Source organism: Ictidomys tridecemlineatus, chromosome Y, assembly GCF_052094955.1.
Source record: "Ictidomys tridecemlineatus isolate mIctTri1 chromosome Y, mIctTri1.hap1, whole genome shotgun sequence".
In the NCBI taxonomy this organism is placed as follows: Eukaryota; Metazoa; Chordata; class Mammalia; order Rodentia; family Sciuridae; genus Ictidomys; species Ictidomys tridecemlineatus.
In genome coordinates, this window is record NC_135494.1 from 17752162 (window position 1) to 17771669 (window position 19508).

A 19508-nucleotide genomic window follows, 5' to 3' on the forward strand; every position below is an offset into this window, starting at 1 on the left:
CCATGGTGTAGAGAGGGAACTGCAGCCACGATGGGACGGAAATTGGCCACATTCCTGTGTGGGATACAGGCCTTATTGAGTTGGGGTGCATTCTTTGTCTCTGCCCTTCTTGTGATTGTCCCATCTCTACATTTGTGCTTTAGCCACCTGTGAGTCCCATCTCTGGTTTCAGAGAAAATAGAGTGTGTTATGGGCCAATAGACACAATAAACCCTAGAGATTAGATGCTACCCTACTTTCCAGAAAAGACTGGGCACAGCATGAGTTGCACATTAATGGGACCAGGGTCCAAAAGCTGCTGAGAGGGAAGGACTAGTTGTGAATGCATTTTTGAAGGCTCCAAGCTGGAACTCTAGTGGCACCAAGCAGGGCAGATGCTGGTGGGGATGTTTGGGTAGTTGTTGGTGAACACCTGCGCACCTGAGATGGGTAGGCATGGAGGAGAAATCAGCAGCCCATAGGGCTTTTGAAAGTGGTCTTATGTGAAAAGAGGCTCAGGTATGGACACAGGAAATGACATCATTGCCTTGACAATGGATCAAACAGAACATGGAACCCTGGTATCCAGGCACCCACTTCACTGACCAAGCCATCCGAGCTCATTTGGTTGGAGAAGCTGGAGTGAGAAGGATGTTCTCCTGTGGTTGCAAACAATGCCGAGCCTCAGGCTCCCAGGAATCTCAGGGGGGCCAACTAGCCCTTTTGTGGATGCACTGGGTGAGGCTTCATCTTAGACGCCAGAGCCTCTGGAGATTGTCACAGAGGAGCTCAAGAGTAACAGTAAGTAGCACAGGGCAGGTGAGCCCAGCAGGCCCTCTAGTCTAATCCCTGATGAATGGCCCAGGACTCCTATTCTGACTCTGTATGTGTGTGTGTGTGTGTGTGTGTGTGTGTGTGTGTGTGTTTGTACTGATGGAAACTGTCCCATTGTGCTTTGACTCTAGTGTATTGGCACAAGTCATTTTTCTGTTTGTCACCATTTCCATTTTGAACCCACTATTCTTGGTCCCAACCCAGGGTGAAAATGATCAGAACACGGAGGAGCCCTTCAGTGTACAGAGCCTTGAACCTTACAGGCAGGACCAGCTTAGGAATGAGCTCCTGCCTGTCATTTGTGGGAGAAACCTACATTTCCGCAGCAACATGGGGTTAATCTCCTGGGATTTCATCCCCACCCAGCAGGTGCTGGATCTCTTGTTCCCAAGGTAAGCACCAGACCACCAAGCCCAAGTGTGTAGCCCCCTCATGCCTGTCTTGCGGCTGCCAGTGCCTCTCAGGGACCCAAAGGTTTGTGATGCCTAGTGAGATAGAGGACCACACTCATAGTGGAATGTCAGCCCCGAATGGGACGAGTCCTGGAGGTGCCTGCCACAGCCTTGCAAGGGGAGTGAACTTCCCCTCTCAGGCAGAGAAACCATTCTGACTCCAGCTGATCCACAGAGGTCCGTGGAGCAGTCCCCACACACTGGGCACCACAGCTCAATGGTGTGCACTGAGCTCATTCCCAGGTGGACTCAGCAAGGCCAGGTGGTCTTTCTGGTGTGATGTTGGCTTTGTGAAGAACGTAGATCTGTGCCAGAGGCGTCTCAAAACTCGGGCCTTGGAAAAGCACTTTTGGGTAAATAAAGACATGTTAGTTTCCATAGTGGGACAGAGCATCCTAGCTGGGACATAGCTGGATAGGGGCTTTGGACATGGCAGCTCCCACACCCAGAGATATGTGGGAATCAGCAGTTTGGGCTCATTCACTGATGAACATGGAGAAAGCACCCACTGTGTGAAGACACATTTCCAGTCACGTTTCATAATTCAGTGAAAAATGGGGTGCAAATGACTGCCATTGTGTCCCTTTTCATGGGGGTCAGCCTCAAACCGCAGGTGCCATGAGTACATATCCTACATGTGACTGCATCCCTGACTCCATGGGGCATAACTGCACGTTGTCCTCTTCAGTGACTATGGTGGACCCTTGGACCAACTTCAACATGGAATGGGCTTGGGGTCAAGAGGGTGGGCTCCTGTTTCTAGAGTAGGGACCTGCAAGGTGATTTGACTTGGGAAGGCTGAGGAAAGACTGTTCTCCCCAATTCAGTTTTCTGCCTGCAGTGTAAGGTGTGGGGCTTCAACAGTAGGAGGGGTAAGGCAGGGAGTTGTAGGTAGTCATGGTCCTCTGGGGAAGGCCCTGGGATAATGGATTTCCTACTCTACACCTCCCTGTCCTCCCTCAGGGCCACAGAGATGTGGTCTGCACTCATGGGAAAAGAGAGGTCCACCGCTACTCAGGGGGACTCAGTGAGAGCTCACAGAGAATGAGGTAGCATTGCAGCCCTCGCCAGGGGAGGAGGTGTCTCTTGAGCCCTGAGAAGAGTGGGCAGGAGGACAGACACTCGTGGAAGGTGCATTCCAGGTTGGAGAGCAGGTAGCCAAGAGGAAGAAGAGTGTCGGGCCTGCCCAGAGGAGGGGAGAGCTGGTCATACCATGAATCTAACGCTCCTTCGTTGAAGGTTCTTTGCCTAGCGACCTGTCCTGTCCCTGCCTGTACAGCCACTGTGTCTTTCCTGAGGTGGACTGGTGTGTTCAGAACCAGGGACGGTTCAGGAGAGTAGGGTCAGAGGTTTGCTCTGGAGGCCATGGCGAAGGCAAGGCCAGGGTTTTGCTGACTCCACACCTGCCTCCCCACAGTGCCTCATCTTCTTTCCTGGGGACCTGGGTGAACTTCCACACCGAGGCTTCCCATCAGCCTCCAGGCTCTCTGAGTCTGCAGCAGCTGCTGCCATACGTGTGGCTCCTCCTGAGTGGCTTTAACCTGGAGCACCAAGCACACCACCTGCTGGCCCCAAATGAAGATGGCATATCAAGCCAGGCAGAGCCTGAGAGCCAGGTGGACTGTGGTGAGTACCTAAGGGTATATGAGGAAAGGTCTGACTGTTGTTCCACTGCAGGGAGTCTGTATGCCTGGTGTTTGGTTGGAAATTAGGATAAGCCTTTGTCCATTCAGGAAGTGACCCTAGTTTGCAAAGAGGTCCTGTGTGGGCTAAGGGCCTGAGTTCTTCCTGGCAGAAGGGGTATTGTCTGTCTGTGCGAAGGTCAGGGCAAGGCAGTCATGTTGGCATCTTTTCTCCTCTAGCTACAAGCTCAGTTCCTGTCACGGCTCCTCAGCCAACCCCAGAGCCAGAGCCTTCTCCCAGGTAAGGGGCAGAGCCGGAGTCCAGGACATCAGGGGTCTCCACTCAGTACTCCCCACGGCCCAAATATACCAATCCGATGAGAGGCAGGTGCGTCATTCGCATCTACCTGGAAAATGAAAGGACAACACAGTATAGGAGCATCCTGGTGAGTCTTCGAGCAGGGGAGTCTCCTGGGAGCCCACAGTGGGGAAGACCGAGTCCACAGCAAACACTTTGGACTAGGCCTGTCTTCTTGAACTGGAGCTTCTGGAAGGTCAGGAAGGAGAGCAGAAAGTGAGGAAGAGAGAGGCAGGAGAGCAGCAGCATGCCAGGTCTGGGTGCGAGTGGGCCTGCGTGTTTGGGGGTGTGCAGGTCAGAAGTGCAGGAGTGAGTGCTGGGTTCAGAGGAGGTCAGAGAAATATTGAGGGTACAGGCCATCCTCTACTGACCTTGGTATTGAGGAGGAGTATATTGAACCGTGGTATTGAGGAGGAGTATATTGAAGCAGAGGAGTTGGCAGTCATTTTCTTGTGTGTGGGAGGGGATATGTTGCTGGTTGAAGGGAAGGGAGCAATTGTAGAATGATTAGGGTGGGTAGGTGTGGGTCACAGACAACTGGGGGCCTAGGAGGGGCCCATTAGTGTCCTAGTTTGCATGTATGTGAATAGAGATTTAGCGGCTCTCTCTGCAGGATCTTCCTGGGTGTGGAGTATCCATCATGAGACTCTGGTGACCACCTCCAGGGGAGCCATGTTGAACCACTGCACCTGCTGGGTCCAAAACTCCTGACACCCCAGCAAGCACTGACACTCTCGAGCCCAGAAGCTTCCATGCCTATCATTAAAGGGTCCTAGTGTGTGTTGTGCCTGGGTGTCAAGACCAAAGCACCTAGGGTTTGTGCCTGGTCCCCACAAAAATGCAGCTGCATCCCAGACCAGAGCAGGGATATGGAAGTCCACTGGACCATTCCTCCCATCTGTGGGGACTAGAGTGTGCCTTTTGGTCCTTATTCCCTTGTCCTTGTAGGGCATAGCAGGTTGAACCAAACTCTTGTACCAAGATTGGACTAGAGGCTCATAGGAAGACCCCACATGATCACATGAAGGCCTCAGGTAGCAGGGTATCAAGATGGTGCCCTTGTGTTGAGAGCTCTCTTGTCTCTGATTGTCCTCGAGCACTGTCCTCTGGGTAGCTACTCCCAAATTCCCTCTCTGATGAGCTTTCTCCAACCCTGCTCAGGTGACCTCCCAGGACAGGACTCCAGTCGTAATCCGCAAGGCCTTAGATGTACACTTGCTCCAGCAGAAGGATCCAAAAAACTATGAGCTTCTGCATATTGTCTGGAACCATCAGAGTAAGTGGAACCATCAGAGGGTAGGGAGCAGTGAGTCACAGTGGGCTCACGATAACTGGGAGACAAAACACAGTGTGCATTGGCCCAATGCCCAGGAAGAGTATGGTGGGACTTGTGCACAAAACAAAGTGTAATGATGGGGCATAAATCTGCAGGTTCTTCATGTTCCCCAGGGGCTGTGGACCTGCCTATCATGTTCTTTCCTTGGCCTGAGGAGGCATTGCAAAGCTATTTTCCACAAAGGGCCAAGAAGAGAGGCTTCTTTGTCTTGTGTCAAAGAAGACAGACAACCACAGGGTGCCTACTTTGGCAGCCTTTCCTGACCCAGATGAGTACATGAGAAAAGCAGTTCAATGAAGAATCATTTCTGGCTTCCAATCTTTTTATTCATTGCAAACTGAGGACCAGAGGCCATTTCTAGAGAGAAGTGTGTAATAGAATAGAACCCTTCACAGCTTGTAGACTGTTCTTGGAGAGAGAGAGGGAGGGAGGGAGGGAGGGAGAGAGAGAGAGAGAGAGAGAGAGAGAGAGAGAGAGAGAGAGAGAGAGAGAGAGAGAGAAAGAAAGAAAGAAAGAAAGAAAGAAGAAGAAGGAGAAGGAGGAGGAGGAGGAGGAGGAGGAGGAGGAGGAGAAGAAGGAGAAGGAGGAGTAGAAAAATGAAAATAAGTTGAAGGAGAAGACCATGAATAAGAAGTTCAAGATGACTATAAGAAGAAGCATGAGGAGAAGATGAAGAAGAACAAGAACAAGAAGGAGAAACACAAGGTGAACAAGAAGTATAACAATACATTGATTAAAAATGTGAATGAGAATTATACTCATGAGCAGGAAATGCAGTAGTGGGGAATTCAAGAGAAATATATTGCTCTGGATGGCACAGCCCTGCTGTGGACATCCTCCACCCATGCTCAACACACCTCCAAACCATACCCCTCCAATTAGTGTAGCCCTGTATGAGTGTATGAATCCACTGGCAAGGTGGAGGCACCCACCATCAAATGCTTTTCCCCAAACCCACCTGTGATCATTGCTGCAGTGGGGAGAAAACCTTCAACACATGAGTCTTTGGTGACCAATCCAGATACAAAGTCTAGCTGTTTCTCTTTGTTGGGTCCAACGTGAACTAAGAGAGTCTGGGGTACAAGGGGCTATTTCCTTGAAAGGTGTTCCTGTACTGGACCTCCTGTGCATAGAGGGTCCTCAGGGAGGAATCAGTGGGGAGTCTTTGGTGGAACAGTAGCTGGATTCGGGGGCTCTCAGGTCTGTGTGTGAGACCTGAGCTGGCAGAGGCTCTCAGTTGTGGGGGATGTTGGGTAGTGTATTTTTTGAGTGTCACCTACCACGCCTCTGCCCCTGCCTCTCCAGAGCTGAGGGTCCCTGCTGATGCGAAAGTATATTATGGCCTGATTGGAGGAGTGCATTATAACTTTCTTCTTCGGGAAACAGATGCCAGCAAGTCGTTGAAGGTCAAGCCAAAGGAGGTAAACAATCACCTTCTTTACTCTTTACTCCTGGTGCCACTCCACATCCTCCAAGGGGACAAGAACCTCAGGTTCTGGATGGATGTTGTAGAATGCCCACAGAGCCAACTGCCAGGCTGGGTGGGGTGCAGGTGCTGGGCTTTGCTGATGTTGTCATCCCCCACAGTTCTTGGAGCCTTCTGTGGCAGTGGCATCCAGGACCCCAGCAACTGTGAGCAGCAGCTCTGCAGTGGCTGCAGGATCATTGCCCCAGGCCACCCAAAGCAATGAGTGCTGCATGAGAAAAGTCACCAGTAGCAGCTCCTCACTGCTTCACTCCAGCGAGCAGGTGGAAGACAACCACTTTATTTATATCCTCCTAGAGGGACAGAGCGAGAGAGAGTCAAAGCGCATCCTGGTAAGCCCGACAGTAGGGCTGCCTCCTGGGTGTCCACACAGTGGAAGGCAGGAGACACAGCCAACCCCGGGGCTGTGGTGGGAAATAAAGAAGAGAGAGGTCCATCTTAAGGGCTTGACCTGAGGAGGGAGAGCATCAGCATGCCCAGCTCCAGTGGTGAGTGGGTGTTGTAGTGTGGGTTTTGCAGGCCAGAAGTGCAGACGGAAGTTCTGTGGACAAATGAAGTCAGAGATATGTCCAGGGTGCAGGCTGCAGTGCCTAGAACTTGGTATTCTCAATGAGTGAGGTTGGAGCAGAGGAGCTGGCAGTGACTTGTCACATGTGTAGGAGGGGATGTGTTCCTTGTAGCAGGGAAGAGAACCTCCTTAGCATGACTAGGTGTGGGAATTTGGGGTCGGGATCACCTGGGGGGTCATGCCAAAGCTTCGGAATGTTAGCCTTTGCATGTATGTAAATGCGGAGCTAAAGGGGTTCTTGGCAGAATTTCTATGGATGTGCAGTAGACACGCTAATGCTGCAGGTGTCCAGCTGCAGAGAAGACACGTTCAGTGACTGCCAGTGCTGAGTCAAGTACATCATTACAACCAGACCCCCACCGAGCTTCCAGAGGCCAGGGCCTCTCAAGGCTATCATGAAGCACTCAAGTACACACTCTTGTATCTGAGTCTGTTTTGTGTAGTGGCAGTCAGGACCAAAATTTTCAGTGCGTCTGCCTCTTCCATGCACAAAGGCAGCCTGCACCCCAGAGCACACTTGGTGCACAGATCCCTGGCCCATTGCTCTCGTCTCAGTGAGATGAGAGTATGTCTGTGCATAGGCAGTTTGGTCCTTTGACCTGAGTGGAATGTGGCTCCCCAGGGGGAGGGGAGATGGCAGGTACAGGCAGATATTTGTACCAAGATTGTTCTAGTAGCACGTTGCAAGAACCCAGGGGTTATATGGAGGCTACACTCAGGTAGCAGGATAACAAGATTGTGCCCTTGTATATGTAGCTGAGATTTCTCCTGAATGTTTGACCACAGTCTTCTGGGTAGCTCCTCTAAAAGCCATTCTCTGATGACATTTATTCCACCCTGATCCAGGTGACCAGTGTGGATACAGTGAAGAGCCTCATCCGAAGGGCCTTGGACCAAAATTTGTTGCAGCATGAGGATTTGGACAACTTTGAGATGCTGAGAATGATTCCTCTGCATGAGAGTAAGTAGGACAATCAGACAGTGGGGAGACATGATCCACAGTGGGCTCAGGATAACTCACAGCCAAGAGAAAGTGGGCCTTGGCCACAAAATACCAAAGTGTGGTGGGCCTGGTGCAGGAGACCAAGTGCAGTGATGGGCGTGTCCAATGTGGAGGTGCTCAATGAGGCCCAAGGGGGCTGCTGAACCTCCCTAAATGTGTTCTCCCCTGGACCTGGTCTGGCAATGTGAAGCTAATATCCATGAGGGCAAGGCAGAGAGAGGCTCAATCCATCATCAGTTTGGTTTATGGCTCACTGATAAGGATGCCTTCAAATGAAGAGGAGGAGCATTGCTGATTGGATCAGCATTGCTATGGACAGAAGCAGCACAGGTCCCAATCCATGGCCAGGATATGAGAAGTCCTGCCTACTCACAGGAATGTCAGGATTGCAGCAACTGGGAACAGGACTCAGTGAAAGGAAGTCAATGCTAGGGGACAGCCTGTTTGGGTTCTTTTGGGAACAATTCCAAGTCCTCTGTGCCTGGGTGCCCATCTCCTGAAGATATCAGAATGGCCAGGTTATTATTCCTTCCAGCAACAAAGAAGGGCTCTGAAGAACAGAGGCCACAATGCTGAGCTGTCCAGTGCTCTTTCCTTTCTTGTGAGCCAGTCACTCCTAGCCTTCACCATCCCAGCCTGTCCACAATAGAACCCACCATCTGTAGGGCACGTAAGTGAGTTTTCCAATTTTCCCACACCACCTCAATTGGGTTGGCTCTGTCTCACACATGAGGAAGACTGAGGTGCAAGGAGCTGGGCAAGGGGCAGTGTCTGCGAATCTCAGGGACTTGGGAGGCAGTGCAGGAGGATGGGGATTTCCAAACAACCTCAGAAACTTAGGGAGACCCTGTACCCAAGTAAAAAGGCCTGGGAATGGTCTCAGTGCTTAATTGCCTCTGGTTTTATCCCTAGTACAAAAATAAGCCAGTCAATAAGGAATTACCAAACTGAGAATCTACGAAGATGATTTCAGAAACAGACTTTCAACCCAAGCATCAGTTGAGAGCAGGCTTGAGACCAGGGGAGGTTTGTGTGTAACAGACGTCAAAAGGGAGGACTACGGGGGGCCTGGAACCCACTAGGTGTGATGGCATCTATGCCTTATGGCAGGAGGGTGGCAGTGATGCTGGCCCTCTCCTAGATTTTGGAAACCTTGTTTTCATTGGGGAAACTTTATGGAGGTGGAATCTATTTTAGCAATCCTGGTCTAGATGAGGTGCGGACTTCCACAGGTAGAAGCCTATCCAGAATATGGTGTCTGTTAGGAAGTCTTTCCTGACTGTGACAATGACAAAGAAAGGAAGTCACTTGTCTTTGGTCTTGGTTTCACTCCTGGCCATTGATTGAGAACTGATTTCATCTTGGACTACTGAACAGAGGCTGCATCTGGGCAGAAGAGTGTGATAGATTTGAACTCCTCAGGACGCCCACCATTGCCAGAGAAAGAAGGAGAAGGAGGAGGAGGAGAAAGAGACACTCCTGAGTGGGGAGAGGATCACACGATGAAGAGCAGGAGGAAGAAGAAGAAAAAGAAGGAAGTGAACAGAAGGAAGGGTGGAGGGAGATACACAAGAAGAAGAACAAGAAGGAACCATGTAAGAACAAGAAAAAGACCCAGAAAGAACTACAAGAAGATGCAGGACAGAAAGAAGAGCCAGAAGTAGAACAAAAACCAGAATAAAAGTACCAAGCAGACAGCTCATGATGAGAAACAAGGGGAAGGAGAGCGAACCTAGAAAACAATAGAGTTCTCCAGGGCACCACCCTGCTGAAGTCCTCCCATGTCCATGCCCAACACACCTCTGATGGATACCACCTCCCCTCCACGTAGTCATCCATGAGTGGATTCATCCAGGGCAAGGGGATGAATTCGCCCACCATCCAACGCTTCCCTGAATGCCCATGTGTGAGCATGGCGGCCCTGGGGAGAAAGGCCTAAGCACAGGAGCCTTTGCCAATCCTGATGCAGAGCCTAGCAGTGTCCCTTTGGCAGATCCAACCTGCACTGAGAAGTTCTGGGTCCAAGGTGCTGTTTCCATTGCCTGGTGCTCTTTTGGTTTAGAATCCTGTACATCATCTTCTCCAGGGAAGAATCACTGAGGGAGTCTTTGGTGGCACTGTAGCTGGATAGGAGGGCTCTCAATTCTGGTGCAGGCTCGCCCTGGCGGAGACTCTCAGGGGTTGTGTGTGTTTTGTGGTAAAATCCTTGAGTGCCATCTAACAATTCTCTCCACTTTGCTCTGCAGAAATCAAGGCCCCTGACCACTCACCCATGTATCAGTCTAGGACCCCGCGGATAAAATATTTCATCGTGAGGAAACGCCGCGAGGTCAAGAGAAAGGAGGTAAACACCTACCTTATTCAAGCTGTACTTGTGTTGCCATTCCACTCCCACCTGGGGAAATAAGAAGCCTCAGCACCTGGACATATGTGCTAGAAGCCCATAGAGCCAACTGACAGGCTGGGGTGGCTTTCTGTTTCTGGGTTTGCTGATGTTCCATCCCCCACAGTTCTCAGAATCAACCTGCAAGTTCTCCAGGCCGCATTCCCACAAGCAGGTGGGAGACACCTGCTTAATTCGTGTCCACTTAGAAATACAAAGTCCAAAGATGGCCAAGAAGGTCCTGGTAAGCCTGGGAGCAGGGGTGTCCCCTGGTGCTTACACCTGGGTGGGGAGCAGACACTGGTCCAATACCATGGACTACTCATGCCCTCTTGAATTTGGAGCTTCTGGATGATCAGGAGGATAGAGGGGAATCAAGAAGGGAGAGGTCAGTGTGAAGGGCTGGAGCTGAGATGAGGGAGAGCAGAAGCTTGTCCACCACCATGTCTGAGGGAGTCTGTGTGTCAGGTGGCAGCATGCAGTCCAGAAGGGCAGAGGCAGGTATAGGTGACAGATGAGAATAGGCCAGGACCTAGATTGCAGGTTCCACTCTATGGGATGCTGACGCCTATGGAGGAGGACAGCAGTGTGAGGTTCTGCATGTTCCTTGAACAAGGAGCTGAGAGGGTCTCTCTGCAGAGTCAGTATGGATGTGGAACAAGCACACTAAATGTCCAGGTAACCCAATGACCACCCTTGCTGGATGAGGTGCCCTCCTACACCCCAGCCAGCACTGAGCCTCTGGAGGCCAGGAGCTCTCATGGCTATGTTTCAGCACTCCTGTGTGTGGTCATGTTCCTGGGTCTGATTTGGGCCCTGGCAATCCAGACCAAAGCCTCTAGGTTTTGTGCCTAGGCCATTCCCAATGCCGCCTGCATCCTCGGGCGGACCTGGGATCTTGGAGGCTATTGTCCAATTCCTCCCAACTTGTGGGATGAGATTGCATCTGTATGCAGGTAGTGGGGTCCTTTCACTTGGAGAGAAGTGCAGCTGCACAAAGAGCAATGGCAGGTCCAGGAAGTTATGTACAAGGATTGGGCTAGTAGCCTATGGGAAGAGCCCACGCGATGAGCAGGAGGTCAGCCTCAGGTAGTAGGGTCATTGATGTTGCCCTTGTATTTAGAGTGGAGGTGCCTCCAGAATGCCCCTGCCCACTGTCCTTGAGTAGTCACTTCAAGGCCCATTTCCTGAAGGCCTGTCTTCCATGCTGCTTCAGGTGACCTGCCAAGATCGGGCTCCTGTCGTCATCCGCAGGGCCCTCGACCTACACTTGCTTACTCAGGAGAAGCCGGAGGATTATGAGCTGGGCCAAATCATCTCTCACCGTCACAGTAAGTGGGACAATCAGATGGCAGAGAGCAAGGGTCAGGATGTGGACTCAGGTCAGCTCTTAGCACCAAAGTGTAGTCTCTGACCCCCAAGAACACTCCAATAGGTGTGTTGGGTTCGTGCACAAAGCCAACTGCACTTCTGCTGGTGGAAGGTCTCGAAGTCCAATGGTATACCCCAGTGGATATTGTGGCTCCCCACCAGGTGCCTCCCCTGTACATGAGCAGGCATCCAAAGCTGACATCTTTGAGGAGTGAGGAGGAAAGCCTCTTTCCAGGAGCAGTATGCTTTCATGGTCTGGGATAGGAGTGGTTTCAGAGGAACATGGAATGCATGGGCTAAAGAGGGAACTGGCATTTTGTGGACTGAAGCAGTAGGATTGAAAGCCTTCTGTGTGACCAGAAAACCTCTGCCTTGGCAGAGAATTGCCAGGATTCTAGCAAGCAGTAACAGGATGAAATTGGGAAGAAAACACAGCCTGGGAGACAGCTTGAATCATCTGTCTTTGCATAAATTCCATGGTCTTCTGTACCTGAGTTCACTTGCCAAGGAGTGATCACAATAGCCAGGTTATGTTCCCTAACTAGAGTCAGATGAGGTCTTCCTGAGCACGTAGCCACAAAGCTCATCTGATAATAATGCCAGCACTTTTTTGTTGGTTGGTTGGTTGGTTTTTGTGAGCCAAACACCACAGCAGCCATTATCCCAGCCTATGTATGCTGAAGACCACCATCCCTATGAGTTCTAGAATCACTTGTCTCCTATCTTAACCTACTGTTAGGTTAGTAGAATCAATGGAAGAGGAAGTCTGTCTGGGGCCTTGGTAGCCTTAGAAATTCATAGCAGAGATCTTCACATCCAACCCAGAAGGGATGGAGAACAGGCTCTAGGTTAGAGGAGGGTGACAGGAAACACGTGTTCAGAGGAAGGAGAAGTGGGCTGTTGTATTCTCCCACTTGGGGTCATGGCACCACTGGACCATACACCATGTTGGAGGGAAGCATTCCCTTTGCTGGCCTTTGGAACCATTGTTCTCAATAGGGCAGCATTTGGAATGTGGCCTCCATTCTCAGAAGCCTGGTTCACATGGAGGTGGGCTCCACCAATGCAGAAGCATGGCTCTAATGTGGTATTTGTGCTGGTCAGCCTGTCCTCACTGTGGCCATACTTGAGGAATCCTAGGCCTTTTCTCTGGCTTTCACAACTTTCTCTTTGGTTGTGTACTGAGGCTGTCTATAAAGCTCTAGTGTGTGGCAGTGGAGAGCTTCTCAGCCCTTGCCAAACAGGCATAGACTGGGAGAGAGAGAACAAGGCTGGGAGAGAGGGAGAGAGAGAAAGATGGAGAAGGAGGACCTCTACTTGGAGAATGAGGATTCAGTGGAGCCTACAGGAACAAGGTATTATTGCCCAGGGCGCACCCCTGATTAGGTCTTCCTCCAACCACGCTCAACCTTTCTTCCAGTCCCTCCCACCTCCCAGTAGTGTATTCATCTTGAATGAGAATTTTATGTTGACACCAGAGCACTCACCATCCAATGCTTCCCTCCAAACCCACTCATGAAGATGGCTCATGTGTGGACTGAATCTTCGGCACAGGAGCCTTTTGTGGGAGATTTCAGATGCAAACCCTAGTGGTGTACTTTGGCAGATGTAAGAGGACCTGGGATGTTCTGGAGTCCAAAGCTTTTGGTAGGAACCGACATTAGGTCTGTGGAAGTGCTCTGCCTAGTTCTTCCTCAGGGAGGACTGTGGAGGCTGTCTTGTTGGTATTGGTGCTGAATTGGAGAGCTCTCAGGTGTGTGGCTCTGGCCTTTTCTGGCACAGGCTCTCAGATGTTGGGGTGTCCCAGAGAGCACCTCCTGAGCCACCTTATTTTGTATACCCCTCTCTTTCCAGAGCTGAGGATTCCAGCGCAGGCCAATGTATTTTACGCAAAGAACCCTCACAGAAAACCCATCTTCGTGCTGAGGAAAAGGAGCCTCCCCCAAAATAATGATGAGTGGATCCAGCCTCAACCTCCCTCTCGTCCTACAAAGAAGGCTCCAGCCCTCCTGAGGATGCTTGCAAAACCATTCTGCTGCTGTGTGCCTGGGCAGGGCTGAGGCAGCCCAGGAATATTTACATTGATAATTATTTTCTTCAAAGTTTGTATCTATAGTTTGCCATTGTCCTTGACCTTGTTTAGTAACATAGTTGTTACTCTATCCTGTATTTGTTGTTTCCATTAATATATTATTATTTTAAAATATATATGTTTTTGTTTCCTGATCTACTGTGATGATTTGAGTATACTAAATGTAGCAGTGATTCCTAAAGGACACATCCAAACCAACAGGAAGGAATGTTTCCTTGTATTAGCAAGAAGTTTGGTTTTTAGGAGTTTGGCAGATGGCATTATCTGAGTCAGTTTTCCAATGGGGGCAATGAAGTATCGGCTATCTTGGTACAAATACAAACAAAGACACACTAGAGCGCACACACACACACACACACACACTAGAGCACACACACTGACTGAGCGATAGATACACAGATGGAGTTGGTCTCTTCTGAAATACTTTGGAGATGTGGTTCTGATTTTTCCCATTTTGGAGTATTTTACATTGATAAGGTGTCTTGCAAATGAATCCCATGTCTGAAGAAGACATGCATGTGTACTTCACATGCCACTTTCTACATAACCAGAAGGTCATGTCATGTAATATTTTTCATGCAGCTGTGTTTTCACTGTGTACCATCCCATGAGGTCAGCTGTGGAATTTTCCACTGGTAGCATCACAAAGGAGATCCACTCTTTGAATTTGGGGATATTTCTGATTTTCTTGATTCAGATTGGAAATATATATATATATACATACATATATATATATGGTTTTTGATGAAAATTCTGCATTTGATGATAATGAATGCCATGCATCTAGGAATCTGTAGACTGCAGACAATGAATGGATGCCTACTGTTGTCTGGACTGGTCTGCAAAGTCCTGTAGCATCTGAGCATGTGTGAGGGCTGTACAGGTCTTGCCAAAAGTCCAGGTCTGATGATCCTGCACAAAGCTGAGCTAGTGGTCTCCAAAACAGCATAAGGACCAAGGAGAAACACAGTTCCACACAGAAGTTGGGAAGCTACCTTATGAAGGTAATCATATGTATGGGATCCTCTTGCTAGGTCCCTTTTTCCATTGGGCCAGAACTGTTTTCTGAATGTGCTTGCTGAGAAGAGCTTGGAATTTTCTATCTGAAGCAGTTTATGCAAGCTGCTTCCACTTGCAGGAACAAAGTGTGTTCTCATTGACCACTTTGGGCTTTCCCTGGTTCAACTAGAGTGTGTCAGAAGCACTTGTAATGATTGGCATTCACGGTTTCACATTGAAGCCTATGTGCCATCTGTCAACCACTGATGGCTGCAAGTGGGGAATGGAAGCCATTTGCTGCAAGCAGTTTCAACTTGCAGGACTAACTTTGTTGTAAGTAGGCACATGGTGTTTTCTTCTGTGTGAGCTAGAAGAAAGAAAAATTGCTCCTTACAGGTGACAGGCATGCTTTCACATTGAAGCCTCTGTGCCATTGATCAAAAACAGTTCACTCATTTGGGTACCTGCACTTCAAGTGTATATTGTAAACAAATGTGATAAGTGGATGTCAGTGAGACTTTGGAGAACTGATCTTCTCAGCTGGTCCTCTTTCCTCCTGCAAGTTGGTGATCTCTTTCTGGTGCACTTTGTGTTTCATGCCTGAACTGTGCTCTGAATGTGCTTGATGAGAACAGCTTAGAAGTGCAGAAGTAAAACTGTTTGTGGAAGCAGCTTCAAGTAGCACAAGCTAACTTGTTCTCAGTGAGCACATGGGGATTTTTCCCAGGTTGAAGAAGTGTGAATGAGAATGGCTTCTCAGAGCTGGTAGGCATGTTTGCATTTGGCAAATTTTGCCATCTGTCACACACAGTTCCTTGCATGCAGAAACCTGCATTTCAAGTGTTCTCAGAAAGGTCCGATGAGTGGGTTTCCATGGAATTTTGTGGAGTTCATCTTTTCAGCAGTCCTCGTTGCCTTCTCAAAATTGGTGATCCTGGGTGCAAGGCCTCTCTTGTCAGCCAACATTGTATTTTGGGCCTGACCTCGGTTCTGAATGTGCTTGCTGAGAGTAGTTTGGGAGTGCAAAAGTAAAGCAGTCTCTCAGCAGCTTCAACATTCAGGAGCTCATTTTATTCTCAGTGAGCACATTGGGGTTTGTCACTACTTAAACTAGCATGAAGAACCACCGCTTCTCAGAGGTGGCAGTTTCCCTTTGAAGTATTTGTACAATTGGTCAGTGCGAGTTCAATGCAGGCAGGCACTTGGATTTCAAGCGAATTCTGTGACAAACAATTGAGCAATGGATTTCAATCCACCTTGGGGAATTGCTCTTCCCAGTGGGCCCACAGTTCTCCAAGTTGCTGACCTAGGTCCAAGGGCACTCTTGCTAGCACTCTTTGCATATGGGCTGAAACTGTGCTCTGAGTGTGCTTCCTGAAAATATTTTGGAAGTGCAGCACAGAAGAATTTTGGCAAGCAGCTTCCACATTAGGAAATGACATTTTTCTCATCGTGCCCATTGAGCTTTGATCCTGGCTGAAGAAGCCTTAAATCCAATGGCTTCTGAGAGCTAACAGGCACAGTTTTCATTGGAAACAACTGTGCTCTTGGTCAATGGTAAGTTGGTTGCTGTCAGGCACCTGCAGTTTCAATGAGTTTTTAGAAAAAGGAGACCAAGGGAATACAATGAAACCTGTGCAATTCATTTCCTAATCAATGTTGGTGATGCTAGACCAGAGTGGACTTTTGCAAGGATACTTTCTCATGTTTTTTGCAGGAAATGTGTTCTGAATGTGCATCCTGAGATGCATATGTAGGGGGCAAACAGAAAAATTTTGTGCACAAGTAGCTTTGTTCTCAGTGAACACGTGGCGATTTTTCCCTGGTTGAACATGCAGGAAGCAGAACCTCTTGTCAGAGATGATGGTACCATTTCACTTGGAACCATCTATGCACTCAATAAAGCAGAGGTCATTGTAGTCAGGCTCATGCAATTTCAAGATAGTTTTTAGAATCCGTTTGAGGAATGGATTCCAAAGAATCATGGAGGAATTGAACCACCCATCAGACCTATCTGAGCAACTGCTCCAAGGTACAAGGGCTCTCCAGCTAGTGCACTTTGGATATTGAGCCTGCACTGCTCTCTGAATGTGCTCAGTGAGAAGAGTGTGAAGTGCAGAAGAGAACCAGGGTGTGCAAACAGCTCTAGAGTGTGAAGTGCAGAAGAGAAGCAGGGTATGCAAACAGCTTCAATTGCAAGATGTAAAAGTGTTCCTAGAGAGCACATTGGGATTTGGGCTTGGTTGAACTAGTAGGATTTGGAACCCCTTCTTAGAGCCAGCAGTCCCGGGCTTTACTTAGAAGTTTCTGTGTCTTGTATAAAGCAGAGTTTGTTGCTTGTGGGCCTTTCATTTCCAGTGAGTTTTCAAAAAAAATTGAGAAAAAGATTTCAATGAAACTCTGGGCCATTGATCTTGTCAACCGTCCAACTTTCCATGTGAATACTGGTGATGATGTTAGGTCCAAGGGCTCTCTGGGTAGCACAATTTGCACTTTGGGTGTAAAGTGTTGACTGAACGTGCTGGGTGAGAAAAGCTTGGAAGTGCAGAATGGAAACATTTTGTGCAGGCAGCTTCCAATTGAAGGAACGGTCTTGTTCTCTCTAAGCACATTGGGTTTTGTTTCTGGTTGAAGCTGCATGAAGCAGAATTGCTTCTCAGAGCTGGCACTCTCACTTTCTCTCTGAAGTATCTGTTCCATTAGAAATGCAGGTTCCCCTCATGAAAGCTCCTGCATTTCTATTTTGTTTTCTGAGTAAGGGGGAACCATTGATTTCAGTGAAACATTGGCAAATGGATTTTCTTCAGAGGGCAGCTTTCCTCTTTAAAGTTGGTGATCAGAGCTACAAGGGATCTCTTCTAGGTACACTTTTCCTATTGGGCCTGAAGTGGGTTCTGAATGTGCTTGCTCAGGAGAACTTTAGAAGTTCAGAAGTGTAGCGGTTCATGCAAGCAGCGTCCACTTGCGGCAGCAAAGAGGGTTCCCAGTGAGCAATTTGTGGCTGTCCCTGTTTGAACTAGAGTGCCACAGAATGATGTGTAATAACTGGCAGACACAGTTTCACTTTGAAGTCCTTGTGCCATCAGTAAATGTGTTTGTTGCATGTGGGTCCCTGCATGTCATTTATCACTAAACTCATCCAAGTCCAGCAGAACACGAAGCTCACATATTGGCAAGGAAGGCTGTGCTTGAAAACATCTCAAGCCCTCACGGGTGACTTCAGCTGAGAGTCTGTAGCATTTCCTCCTGGGGCCTCTTTTCCAGTGATGCTGCCACCCTGCCCTCGCCAGCTTCCCTCCCTTTCCCATCTTTCCTCTCTCTGGTCCACTCCTCAGATCCCATCCTCCCTTCAATAGGGCCTCATCCAGGAAGCCTGCCCATGTGCCTCCCACTTGATTCAAACTTCTCCAGTGCACTTGTTGTCAAAGCAGGGAGTCTGAGGAGAGAGGGGCTCTCCTTTCTCCACATTGAAGTCTCTCAACAGGGAGGACTCTGCTTTGGAGAATGAATCTTCTAAATGTTATTGGGCTGGCTTTTGAAATCTCGTGTGGTTTGGCTAGATGTAGAATTCTTCCATAAAATTAAGCATGATGTACACTTAGAGAGCATTTTCGCTTCCTTCAGGGTGAAGCAGAAGCCTGCATTCCCAGCTGCACAGAAGTGTCTGAGGGCCTTGTCTCCCTTGAAACCAAAGAAGAAAAACAGGTCATTAAACAGGCACATGGATTAGAGTACATGATCATCCCTCCTCCCTGGAGCCTTCCTCATGCCCATCTTCCACATTCACAGAGCAATGCTTGGCCATTCTCAAGACCAGGAGACCATGATACTCACCACCAGGAAGTCAATAGGAACATGAACAGAGCAGCATGGATTGCAGAAGGTGGCACACCAAGGATCTGCAGCACAGCTGGTAGAACACAAGAGCTTAACTTCAGTATTGACTTTCTGCCACCTGCCAAGTATGATATTAGTGTCAAGCACAACATGCAGACATGCAAGTAGCAGGTGACACCCCACATCCATTCACAGAAGTGGGCAACATCTTCATTGGAACAAGGAAGTATCTTATCCTTACTCATAAAATTCATCAGGCACAAATTTTATTCTTTGTGTCTCATTTCACTATTATGTAACTGTTGGATAATTAAATAATACCTCCTCCAAAATAAAAAGTATCTCAGACATGTATCAACTATTCAATGGATGACATTTTAAAAACTACAGCCTTTTAATATTTATGTATGCTATATCCTTGCCTAATGCTCTTTGAGAAAGGAGCACACAGAATTGGATCTTTGAAAACCTCACATTTGCTGATAAATATTACTGCCTATGTCAGGCATGGTGAAGTGAAAAGTGGGACTTTGGATACTCAAAGAACACAATGTTGTGGGATTGGTGTCCCTGATTCATAGACAGTATGTGGTTTCTATGAAAGCCAGTGAGGGAGCAGGAGTAACGAAGCTCATTGAACAGATGACCTCAGGGGATACTGACGGATAGGCCAAATAAAGAACATGTTCCAGCTAACCATTGGTATTTGGGCTCCTGAGCCCAGACTGGCTGTTCAAAAAGGTGCAGACAGTCAGTGCTCATGTACAAAATGTCTACCATTTAAGAGTGGGTAATTTAAATGGCATCTAGTTACACATCTGAAAAAAATGGAATGCCAACTTATGAATTTCATTCTAACAACAACAACAACAACAAAAAGAAAAAACACTGACAATTGTGAGAGGCCATCCTCCTACGTGATTTGACTTACCTCCCTGACAGGGTGAGAGACGCTCAAACACAGATGTGTCAGAGCCATTCCCCACCCTTTTCAAGGTCCCAGGGCTTGTCCCTGCAGATGCCTCCTGGCCACTGACCTGAAGACCCAATCATTGTCCTTGACCTTGGGATTCTGCTCCCCCTTAACCTTCACTGGATGGGATTTTCCCTTGAATTGTTTATTCACCAATAAAAGCTCACTCCCTGGTGTGCTCTCCCTCTCTCCCTAGTTTTTTTTATTGGTTGTTC

General features: G+C 48.6%; 1 protein-coding gene across 3 annotated transcripts; it reads left to right on the plus strand.

The window, feature by feature from the left end:
• Nucleotides 1–2966: 2966 nt before the first annotated feature.
• On the plus strand, nucleotides 2967–13618 carry LOC144372065 (uncharacterized). Of its 3 annotated transcripts, XM_078035482.1 has the most exons (8): nucleotides 2967–3333; nucleotides 4407–4521; nucleotides 5887–6002; nucleotides 6169–6399; nucleotides 7482–7596; nucleotides 9885–9982; nucleotides 11238–11352; nucleotides 13247–13618. In XM_078035482.1, exons 1-8 carry the CDS (start codon nucleotides 3265–3267, stop codon nucleotides 13450–13452), a joined length of 1065 nt encoding a protein of 354 aa, XP_077891608.1. In that variant the 5' UTR covers nucleotides 2967–3264; the 3' UTR covers nucleotides 13453–13618. The 3 variants fall into 3 exon arrangements, with proteins under 3 accessions (XP_077891608.1, XP_077891610.1, XP_077891609.1); XM_078035484.1 differs by lacking the exon at nucleotides 11238–11352 and having other exon boundaries at nucleotides 13247–13294; XM_078035483.1 differs by lacking the exons at nucleotides 11238–11352; nucleotides 13247–13618 and adding an exon at nucleotides 10149–11222.
• Nucleotides 13619–19508: the final 5890 nt, after the last annotated feature.